This window comes from Aethina tumida, chromosome 3, assembly GCF_024364675.1.
Source record: "Aethina tumida isolate Nest 87 chromosome 3, icAetTumi1.1, whole genome shotgun sequence".
NCBI classification, from domain to species: domain Eukaryota; kingdom Metazoa; phylum Arthropoda; class Insecta; order Coleoptera; family Nitidulidae; genus Aethina; species Aethina tumida.
Window position 1 is genome coordinate 17,247,071 of NC_065437.1, and position 12,846 is coordinate 17,259,916.

The following is a 12,846-nucleotide window of genomic DNA, read 5'->3' on the forward strand; positions in this document are numbered from 1 at the left end:
ATCATGTCTCGAGTTGGTGCTTGGAATAAGTTTTCAATTACTATCGAATAGTAAAAGCGTTTGGCGTAACTAGTGGAGAAGTTGTAATGGATTTGTTATTAAGGTGTTTGTTATTGAATCGGTTGGATGATCATGAACATTAAAAAATGTTTCAAATACACATAACTGTTTATGGTTCTATTATTTTTCTCTAGATATTTTTAATAGTCGGTTGTAAATAATTATAGTTACACTTGAAATAGTTGTTGAAATCGAATAAAATACATAAATAGTCAATATATTATATGCTGCATAGTAAATTTTGTGCCCTAATTTATATTTATTTATTGATTATTTGATAGAATGATTATTTCAAGGTACTGTTCCAGTCAACATAATTAATTGCCTTGGGGTATTTTAATCAAAACCATTTGTTGATTATAATCGCAAATGCAATTGTATTTCGAATTTCATTAAATATTTATTTTCGAAATGCCTATATTTTAAATTTATAATTCAATTTTAATATCAAATACGTTTACAATTTATTGTCGGTCATCCATTTTATTTATGAACCAATGTATATTAATTTGTTTCAAATTCAGTACCATCTAGAGTATTTTTTTTTAGTTTGGCACGTAAAAAAAATATTTTCAGAGGGATTAAATATTTAATATGCCGATGGCACAATTCGTGCGACCTTGGAGCGTCGATTTTCCGGTCGAGTCCCTTGTTACTACCATTGTGCGGTGACCTGTTTTCGAATGACCCGGGTCATAATGCTCACGTGCACGGGCCTGCCACCGGCGGGCACTTGAAATTATATCTATCAGCTGATTTATAAATTAGTTTCAGCCTATGTTTACTGGGTCAATCTTTAAATATTATGCAGTCACCTATATTATGTAATAAATCTTCCCTTGCGAAACTTCCACCTTTTATTTGCAAACTAGGTAAATGGTACAATGGAATTTTGATGCATCGTTCATTTCCCACTGATATTATGGTAATGTAGTGGTGTTGTATCTACTAGTCAGTAATTTACGGTTGGAATAGGGTGGAATTGAAAATTGCTTGTTCCTTCGTTTTGTTTTATTATCAGTTCATTTTTACAACAATAGTTTATTTTCTAACAATTGCTGAGAACACGTAAAAGGGGATTCCAATTTTGTGTTGATTAAAGGATGATGCTCTTAAAAAGTCGAGAACGAGAATAATAAAGAATCCAACTGCCTTATATTTATCATTCAAATTCCACAATTTTTCATTCATATTCAATTTTACGATATTGAAAGGTGTGAGACGCGAAATATGGGAGTAGAAATTTAATTTTTCTATGTTTTATCACCATCTCATTTTACAGGGTGTCCTTATACTTCAATATCAGGGGAACTAGAAGCTTTTGAAATTGACCAATAGGAACAATTATTGACTAAAAACTTATTTATAATTAAAAAAAATAAATAAGGTTGTTCTGTATAAAAATAAATTTTTAAAATAATTCTAATTGAATTAAAAAATATAAAGTATATTTCTAATTTGTCCCCAGGTCCTTGCAGGGTATATTAAAAATGAATAAAATATTCGGGCGTGCAAATTACCCCCAGGACTGATCACCCTAATGTTTTAGCACTACACGAACATATATCTGAATGAAAGGGGCGTTCCCTAGCCCAAGATAAATACATCCGCAAAATCGTGCGTAAATCGCCGAAACGCACGCACGACCCCGAAAACTGGGTCAATAGGTGAAACGCCGAAATTCACACGAACCGCCTGCACTTCCATTGATTTGTTTGGGTTTTTTATGTATGAATTTATATTTAGATCCGTATTAGGGTGAAGTGTTTTCTTTATCGGTCCCTTTCCCCATGATTTATGTAGTGGGAAGACCAAAGTAAATTTTATGCTCTTATAATTTAAAAAGAAGCGGTTAACTATTATTTTGTCAAAGTGACAAAATTGACGTATAAAAATTTGATTGTAACGAAACGGTAAGACTATGTTAAAATCGGAACTAGTTGAACCAACTATAGAAAATCCTTTTGTTGACGCATCAATTCGGGAAGCGGTTTGCCGACCGATTCTTTCAAATTGTGACAATTACGATCCGTTTAGCCGAACTGCACAGCCGGCAATTTTGCAAGACAAATCTGTGAAAAATAATACACCAGTCTGCGCCGACGAATTCCAAAAACGTCAACAGAAACTTGAGGTAAAGGCAAAAGAATTGAACAAAAAGGAAGCGCAGCTGAGGTACACCGATTTCATGGGTGAGAGACGAAAAAATTGGCCCCCACTTCCAGAAAACTGTTACTGCCAACCCTGTTTCTACCAGGAGATCGAAGTTGACATTCCTCTCGAATTTCAAAACGTCGTTCGACTTTTGTACAAAATTTGGATACTTCACTCGGCCTTAATATTATTTAACATCATAGGTGGATTAATCTTGATGGATTCAACTGTAATAGTCAGTGGTGTCTTCTATTTGCTGCTATTCACACCACTCTCATATTTATTTTGGTTCCGGCCCATCTACAGAGCTTTCAGGTCAGATTCGTCTTGCAACTTCATGATATTCTTCTTCAGTTTCAGCGTCCAGTTCATATTTACAGTATTTCAAGCGACTGGTACTGAAAGTTCTGGTACCATTGGGCTAATAAAGGCTGTAAATACTTTAAAGCACAGCAATTTTATGGGATTATTTGCAATAATAATAGCAGGATGTTATATTTTTGCTGCCATTGCCGATTTTATAATGTTGACAAAAATACATAAGATCTACAGAAGCTCGGGAAACAGCATATCAAAAGCTAGAGAAGAGTTTGCTTCTGAAGTTTTTAGAAGTGAACCTTTGAAGAGAACTGTTAGTGAATTGGCAGATATTCACATACACAATACAAAATAGTTTATTGGTTAAGTATTATGGTTTATACAATAAATTTTTACAATTTGTTTTAATTTTAATTTGCATTTTATGTTAAAATAATGTTGATAGATACGTTTTTACTTAAAAGATTATTGAACGAAAAGAAAAAACAAACATAACAAAGTTATCCATTCAGCACTCAAAAGGTATTCAAGGTAAATGAAGATACTACATAAAGCATAATTTAGCTACTTTTATGGAGCCCATTGTGTTCTTGTGCAGATGACGAGTACAGCTTTTCTCCATTCATTATTATGCCATTTAACTTAGAAAAGTGAACATAAAAAAGGAACATGGCAGACAATGTGTCTCCTCGAGATTCCAGGCCTGAGTAAAAGGGGTCAGTGACTTTAGGCTCTTGAAAAATGACACAGATCATTCAACGTTCTGACCAGAGATCTACAAATTCAGCAAAATTTCCTTATCTAAGAATGTAGGCTAAGGATTTAGTTCTTGTTGGGTTATTTAACTCGTATGTTTAGTGCTGTTAAAAAGTTTAATTTTATTAAGTCACTCTTTCCTCTTAGGTACATTATTAAACTAATGTGTTACCCAAGGATAATTTCATAGGGAATAATAGTGGCAAATTACCTGAATTTCGGGTAGCATTTGACCTTGTACCAAAAACAAAACTAGTCTACAAGAACGATTCTCGGGAGATTCCCTCTCAGATTAGGCTCATGCGGATCATTAATGTTTCACTCTCTCATAGGCCTCAAGATTTGTCTTAAACAGGGTAATCGCTTTATGCCACAAATATGGAACGCCTCCCCTGAGCTTTTTCACAGCTTGCACCGTGTTCTTGTCCAAATTACTGTTTTATGACGTTTTGACTCAGACGTACATGAGTGGAAATAGAGTGATACAAATTGAATGAAGACATTGAAAATTGTACTTTTATTATTGTTACGATCAGGAATTAAATATTATTGTTCACAAAAATTGCCGTATATTTTATAGTCTCACACAGTGAGTTGTAGGGGAAATGTTGAATAAAATAACAATATTAGAAGGAGCCAAGCGGTCTTGTCGAGCGTACGCATCTGACTAACTGAATTTCGGGCTGTAATAAAGGGAGGAACGCGGAAGCGGGCGGCCGAAACAAAAAGGAAACCCCAGTACAAACGCATCCGAACGCGTAAACTGCGGAAAATAGGTCAACCGAGGGGTAAAATGGTGAACGGTGCAGTGAAACTTTATGCGAATTATGATAAATTAGGTCGTCGGCCTAAGCTCGAGCTCCTAGGTCGGGACGAATCTCTAGAAAAACTAGTGCAAAGGTCGGGACTTTTAACCTAGAATTTCGATGCTGCTCAATGGCTTTGAGGTGCATATATGTGGCCAGTAATCTAATTGGTGTCGACCTAATGGGATGGAACAAGGTTTAACCTTCGCTGTTTTGATTCATGTGGCAGAAAATTAACAGACCGGCTAAACCTGTAATTGTTTTAAGGGCACCAAATGATTTTATGACGCGTTACCATTATAGTTCGTTTGACACTGCCGAATACAAATAATATAAAGAGAAGATAGATTCATTCTTATTTCTGGAAATATTATATTTTTAAATTACTTCAAATGAATTTAATTGTTTCGTGTGTAATAGTATGAGGTAGATATATAGTTAAACACTTAACACATAAATAATTCCTTAGGAATTGTTTATATACACTGTTTCAAGAAATTAACGCACCACCAATAATTTAGTAAATAAATTTTTCGATTTAAGTAAATAGTACATTGTTTGTATTAACTTTGAAACACCCTAGTGTATGATTTTTAAAAAGTGTGTAAACGTTTTTACGAGATTTTTGGACGAAAGCTTTGGAGAATCTCAAACATCTATTTACAATCTATTTACATTTACAACGGTACATGTAAACTGGCGACCATACTAGATCAGGTCAGGGTAGAAATCGTGCAATAACTCCTGCTCAAGATCGTTTTAGGGACTTTTAACTTTGAGAACTTAATTTAGAGGATGTGGAGCATCTTCTATTCGATATTTGGGAAAATTTGGACCAAAATGTCATTCGTAGTAGAGGTAGAAATTCTCCAAAAACAATATTTTTTGAGATATTTTGTAAATTTATAAATAAAAACCTATTTTTAAATAAATATGCAAAGTATATGTTTTTTTCCCCGTTTTTAGAAAATATTAATAATAATCAATTATTGGTGTGGTGCGTTAATTTCTTGGAACAGCGTATTAATTTTCAACATGTATGTTTCATAGAAAAAAATTTACTGAAGTTGTGAAAAATGGTATTCACCCAGAAATTTTATCAAAGATGGTTCGTGTACGATTAAGAGTTGTGACGTCAGCACAGCATCCCTGGGCAAGTGCAAATTGAACGTGCTTAAGGTAACACAATGCCAATCGGGCAGTTTTTTATGTATTTTGCACATATAGGTCGGGGTTATCTTCTTTACGGTTTATCACTGTTCAGTCCATAGGCACTTCGACACTTCAGCGGTGTCAATATGTCTCCGGCGATCTGATAACTCGAGTGCCTGCACAGCTGTTAACAAACTGGCTCAGGGTCGATTCTTTTCTCATAGGAAAGTTGTTATAAATGAATTGATTTTAATTAAAGGGGCTAAAAATAAAGGCACGATCCTATATCTTTCTTGCACTTCTAGCTGATTTCGTTCAGAAATAACATGTAATTATTTTAAGAACATAAATAACGTGCATGTCTTACTAACTACTTGCCACAATGTGATGTTTATTCACTTAAAACATTAACTCCAAGCACTTAAACTCTCTGGTACATTAACGGTGCTTGAGAAACGGCACCCGAAATAACGTTCCCACTTCTGGAACAATACTGTTTCAAGCCTTTAAGAAATACACTGAATTAATAAATAATTTTCACCAAAAATCTCTTTTGTTGTAACACTAACTGGGTCAACCAGTTGGGTTTCCCCTCGTTTCAATACAAATCAGTTGAGGCAATGAATACGTACAAGGCACATGAAAACAAATTCCTAAAATGTTGACCCATTTCCACGGAATGCATAAAAAAACAAGCCGACTCCGCTACATTATGTTATTGTTATATATGAAGACACAACTGATTTAATAAATGACCCAGTTTTTTCCCTCGAACCACACAATAAAATTAGAATTGCGATCAGATAGGACAAGTTATCATAAATAATACGAAGGCAGTTGGGGTGGACGAAGGACGACGCTGGACAATATGTCTGAGTGAAAATACACCACTCTCGTAAGAAAGTTTTTCGATTTACATATGGGTACTTTCCGAAAAGATAAATCATTAAATTTTCGTGTCAGTTTACCTGCGCATTCGCCATTATAATAAATATCGTCCTGGAAACCAAATAATTTAATCATTTTTCTGCCATTCCAGTTTTTGTATTACTAATATTACATTTGATTTATTTGCTAATTTACAATGACATCTTAAAGAAACAATTAAAAACCATTTTTTACCAGTGAATAACTATGATTTGATTTCACTTTTGCCATTCAAAAAAAAAGATGCATTGTTTACAATAAAATGTATCTTATCCCTTAAATTGAAATCCGTTGTTCCATTATATATTCATTAAAAAGAAATAAAGCCGCAGAAAAACTAAATGGAACAAAATTGCATTGTGTGCGGTTTTGGAGAGAGCAAACTTTTAAATTGCCGGTTGTACATCTCCTGGGATTTTTACTACTAGCATTTTAGCCCTGTATTCCACTAATTCTGGATACCTCACGGCCAGATTGTTAAATAGGATATACTGGACTCGAGGACCTCAAATAAAGAACGCTATTGGAAACCAATGTATCTAATTTTTTGTTACAATTTAAATGCACAGTTCGTTGTAATCATGTGAAATTGGATAAACAGGAGATGGTGTTCGTCTAGTCGTAAAATCCATTAATAAAGACATATCTTTGAATTTATTACATTTTCCGACATATATTACTTTAACTGTGGCCAATTATAATAATAGCGACATAAATTTAGTAAAAACAATGCAGAACGTTGGATGTAAGTGCGTTTTTGGATGTATCAATGGGAGAACCAGCTAGTAAATTATTTTATTAAACTCGTGGAAAGTTGTAAAATAAAAGTATGAGTACTGCGGAGATAATAAATTTAAGTGCTGGAAACATATAAAACTTAGAATGTGTTGGTTCATTTACTTTACAGACGACAAATAATTTGGTTATTATCGTCAATGTTTTAGAATCATAAAGTTTAAAAAATACGAAGGGAGCTTAAATCTAAAAATAACTCTGAACTGATGTATATGTTAAAGTTGAAGAATTTTTGGACATCACAAGGTTGAGTCTCGCATTAAGATAGCAAAAAAAAAATGTAATCCATTAAGCCATTGTAGTTCTTATTTATATTTTCAAGCCTAAATATCCCCATAATTTAATAATTCCATTAGTAAAAATTGAAATTAAATAAAAACGAGCCTTGAACTTACTTGGTGTTAAGTATCTTCCATGCGTACAACTATAAAGTGGTCCATGCTGATGAAAAGCATCGTGACTACGCATAATAAAGTGCTTATTTAAATCTATTGGCAGTAACAGCGAGTTGGATATATTTATTTCTCGATGTGGAGGTGGCAAATAAGCCAGCTAATTACCGACTTGCAGTTAATTTCCATCGCCATTATTCATTGCTGGCACGCCGGATTTCAAAGCGATCTAATAAATGCGGTGAAAAATTTGTAAATGCTGAAAAAACGAGCGTTTATTAGTAACTGTGGCTGCGGCGAATTTAAATGGATACGAAGAACAAAATCAGATATGCCTTGACGAAATTCTTTCATTAGTCCGTAGCATTATTCCGGATAACAAATTGCGGTTGAACACCTGACGTTCCAAACGCAAAGCATTCCAGTCCCGGAATTCCAGTTACGAAGACATTTCATTGACAATAACAGCAAAGTGGGTGAGTTTCACGGAGGTGCCACTCGAACACCACCGAAAACAACCTGAGACAATATCGAATTTCCTCTCTATAAACCGCATCACGTACGGAAACATCTCAGATGCAAATCACGTCGCTTTCATCCCAGATCCGACAACATTCATCATACCTTGTAGAAATGCAAATTAATTTGTGATTAATTACTGCATTATTTGCTTAATTGGGCTGGCGGTTCACTATTGCGACTTTGCGTAGCTAGCTGCATTGTTTGTCATGTTGATTTAGTCAAGATTGACATTGCAATTCGATTAGGGTACTAATCCGGATTTAATTAAAATGTTTAATTTTAAGGTATTGTCAATACTATGTTATATAAAAGGAAAACAGTCGGTAAAAGATTAAAGCAAACAAAAACTGGCTGGATGAAAAACAGGAAAACTGCATACTGCGAATGATGTGCGAAACAAAATTTCCCCAATTAAGAAAATTGATTAGTACAGCTTTGAAGTGGCTAGTACTTGAGGCGGACCCTTAACCTTTGCGGTTTTTGCCTATTCTGTTGAAAGGGCCCTCAGCACTTCGGAATGTAATTTACGAGATGCCATTTTTAATTCGCCCCCAACTTGTGCATAGTTGTACATTAGGAATCTTTTAAATCCCATCATATCTCGGTGATTTATTGGATTCCCGGATTATCACCGCCATTCCGAACCCACGCGCCTGTGTAATATGAATTATGCAGACGGTGGAAAATAACTGTTATATTAAAAGGGAGGTTTATTGTTTTAATTGCTGTTGGATGTGTCTGACATTGAGACGTCGTTAACTTCTCTAATTTAGAATTCGTAACTGAATTTTCGATGTCTGGTTTGTTCCAATGAAAAATGATGGCGTTGGGATGCGAAATTAATTTTCCGATGCTTTTAATTAAAATAAACTAGTCACAATGAAATAGGTATCAATATTTAAAATGTAAACAGTTAGAATATATTTTGAGATAACTATGTATAACCGTGTACGTATTATTTACACACTACAATACATTTAATGTTTCTTTTAATATCTGTAGAAAAACTAAAATAATTCAAATTTATTATAAAAAGATTTAAAAAAGAAACGTTTAATTCGACCATGCTGTGTAATGAATAACGATGCTTTTGGAAGACCTCTTTTATAAAGAAGATATCTCAATCGAGGTACGTGGCAAACTTACAAACAAGTCGGTTATTGTGGAATCGGTGCAGAGAAATTGGTATAGGAGATCATATACTGCTCATCAGAGACTGAATACTCCTCGATCGACATTTGGTTCAAATGTCACTTCAAGAGCAAACATGAACAGCAGTTAGGAAACCTTCACCTTATGCCCACACAGACCACTGTACCTACTCAAACCATACGTAACAGACTTCATGAAGCCTAATTACATTCAATACGTGCAGCTATTGTTCTTGAATTAACTGGAACACACAAAAAGAATAAGAAGAAACTTCGCTAATGAACACATTAAATAGAACATGAACTAATGGAGTCAGGTTTTCTTTACAGATGCATCCAGGTTTTGTTTAAGATCAAATGCCAACTGTGGCTGAGCGAAGAAAGAGCTTTCGGAGGAGGACCTGCAATAGTATGAGGCAGTATAATTTCAAACCGACGTACATTGCTTCACGTCTCGGAGAATGGTTCCCTGACGGCCAGGCGTATATTGACGATACTCTACGACGTATCGAGTTACCTTTCATGAATCAGTATGGACCAAATTCCACTTTACAACAAGATAATAGAAGACCACACAGTGCCAGAGTTGTTCAAAATTTCTTTGAAGAGCACAATTTGGGGGTTATGGAGTGGCCAGCGAATAGTACCGATTTGAATCTGATAGAACATCTTTGGGGAATTCTAAGGCGACATATAAGAAATCAGGCACCTGAATATAACCTTTAAGAATTATCCCAACAGCTTCAGAGAGAACTGAATAATGCACCACAAGACTTAATCGTCCAGTTGATACAATTAATGCCTCAACGTTACACCGAAGAAGTAGAGAAGGACATATTCACATTTCATTTAGATATATTTATTAAATAAAAAGTTACAAACACATTCGATGTGATAACTATTTCATTGTGATTAAGTTATAATAGTAAATCTAAGTTTTAAGTGTACATTTATTTGAATAATAATTTTCATCGTAAAATCCTCTAAATTTGACACTTTGGATGGACAGACTCTTGTTTTATTTACATCTATAGTGTGGCCTATAAAATTTGTACCCTTTATCAGATATTTATACTTATTTATCAATTATATAGAATGAAAATATTAACCCTCTGAGTAATTATTAAGCATAAAAATGGGCCACACTGTTTACAGGAACTATAAAAATGGTATTTGTGTGTTTTTTGAATACAGTTTAAATATAATTTACAACTTTTTAGATAAAGTTGGTGTTTTATAAAATATGGCCCGTTCCAGTTTTAACGTCTCTTTTACGTTGTACAAGATAAAATGTCCTTTGAGGTAAATACTACTATACAAGTACATAAAAACATATGTAATTAAGTTTTATGAACGTTTTAGAGTATTTAGAGAATTTTTTACGACTGCTACAAATGTGAAATTTTAATCAACTCAACTCAGACACATTTTAATAACAAATTTGTAACAATTATTAATATACAAATAATATTTAACACATTTAACCTACTTTAAAAGGACCTAACTATATTATAGGTGATTTATCTATCGCATATCAAAGTTCAAATGTGATTCTCTAATAGTCTTCAAATATTTAGGCAACAGTGACATGTCTATAGATAGAAAACTTTAAATTTAATCAATCACAATCTGCTGCAACTGACATTTTATTCCGTCCAGCCACAAAACCATAAGCTCCCGGGCAAAATGCATTGCAGCCTATATTTTATAAACCGAGTTGTTATTTTATTGCCGCAATTACTGGGAATCACCAACCAGAGAATTTGTCAACTAAATTACGTGCATTACATGTTTACCCTTTCGTATTTTGTTTATTCGAAGAACCACCGTTTTGTTAATTTATCAATGGATTTGGAAAACTCAGTTGATCGTTAACTTTGTTAGAGTATTTTAAGGTGATCATAAACTAAGATTATGTTGTTCCCCCAAAAAACTTTAATGTTTACCAGACTGTGTTCATTTACTTTTCATAAAAACGGTTAAAAAAACTCCCCGAAAAATATGTCGTCGCTCAATTTTATTTGGTGTTAGTATAACAAAAAACCGTATTTTATGACACGTAGTCATAATCCTGTAAAATATATGGAATCGATGTGTGATATGGCCACTCGAATGACTAGAGGTCCCAGACTTGGATGTGAAGGAACTGCGTGTTATAAACGGTGTGCAGTCAGTCATCTTTAATTAAAACTAAAAGTGTCAGACCGTTTAGTTTATAGCTGAAGTTCTTGGTTTCGGTTTTAAATTACCGACCAGCGTCTTATTGCTGATGACTGGCAGGAGTCGTGGCAATTATACTAAATGACAAAGAAACTGCATCAATAAGAATACATTTGGTAAAACATAGATATTACAGCAAGGAGTAAACGATTAAAATTTGGTAATGTTTGGTGTAGGTTTTCTCATGTAAACTTTTTTTTAAACTTTTACCACAAATCAAATAAATATTGTTATTCGTTATTTATTTTCGTTATTTTACAAAATTACACTGTTTAATTGAATCCAATACTGATGTTTATTAATGCTAAAATACCTGAAGTTCGAGTACGTGTTTGGTCTATTGGAAGCGGAATTTTCATTTCGACAAATCGGTAATCGCAATAACAGAAATCCAACTATTGTTGAAATGTTGTCAAGCGTTGTTTAATAGTGCCCAGAATCAAATTTAAAAAGGGTAGGCACCGATCGTCGAAGGGGCACAAATAAAGTTCAAGATCGACCTCTAAAACGTTTAGTATGGGGTAGCGAATGTTCTTCCTTACCTTAATCGGCCCAGGCATCCAATATTTCATCAAAGTAATGCTCTAAACCATGTTTTTATGGTTAGTCTAAAACTTTTTTGAAAAGAATCATGTGAATTTGATGCCATGGCTAGCCAGATCACCTATAAAACATGTATGGGATGTGATGAGTAGAAAGCTAATCCAGCCCCCACAGACTTTGGAGCTTCTGACATGAATTATGAAGTACCTTAAGAGGAGATAAACCTCACTGACTCATTGCCAAGACCTGTTAGGAAGTGTTTAGATAGACACATAATTAACTAAATAATTAAAAATAATCTAATATTTTTGATATTTTGTTTACAAATTTTAATCGTTTACCCCTTGCCATAACAACCATGCCTAACCAAAACAATATTAATTTCTTGGTGTTGCAATTTCTTTGTCACTGAGTATATAAACAGTTGTAGAAGTCTTAGAAAGCATATTAATAAATAGTAGTTTAGTTTCTTTAAAAACTATAAAATATGTTAATATCTATTTCTCTTTTTCAGCTTGGGTTTTGGGTTGGTTGATGTGCAAAACCGTTCCGTACATTCAAGGAGTCTCCGTAGCAGCTTCGGTCTACAGCCTCATTGCCGTTTCACTGGACAGGCAAGTAGTAAAAATGGGGTTTAATTAATGCATTTCAATCGTACAAAATTGCAACGGCTCCGCGATTAGTTAAAATTCCGTCCGTATTCGGCAAAACATTTCACTTCGCCGCGTAATCATTGCAGTGCAATTTATCACCGAACCTAAGAAATTGGAGGCTTTTAAGTGAATTTATGTTGCGAATGTGGGTTATATAAAAATGATTTTTGGTAATACATCATGTCGAGAACTGCTGCTGCCGATATATGATAGTAAATAAATACGTAAGTACGCGCAGCGAAATTTACTGTTGTGTAGTTGCCTTAACCCAAATTTCGAGAACGTACACGACCAGCCAGACCACTTGATTTTTATGCAGCACCAACTACACATTTCAATGTGCCTGGGTTGTATATAATAAATTTATTTCGAGGTTTAAAACTTTTCGATTAAATGG

General features: G+C 34.1%; 1 protein-coding gene across 1 annotated transcript in view; it reads left to right on the forward strand.

Moving 5' to 3' along the window:
• Window positions 1–12,846, forward strand: part of LOC109598616 (neuropeptide SIFamide receptor) — a 59,009-nt gene that overhangs the window by 24,518 nt on the left and 21,645 nt on the right. Inside the window, exon 2 of the mRNA XM_049964149.1 lies at window positions 12,311–12,410. Coding sequence (XP_049820106.1) covers window positions 12,311–12,410 — 100 coding nt within the window. The remainder of the gene's footprint in view (window positions 1–12,310; window positions 12,411–12,846) is intronic.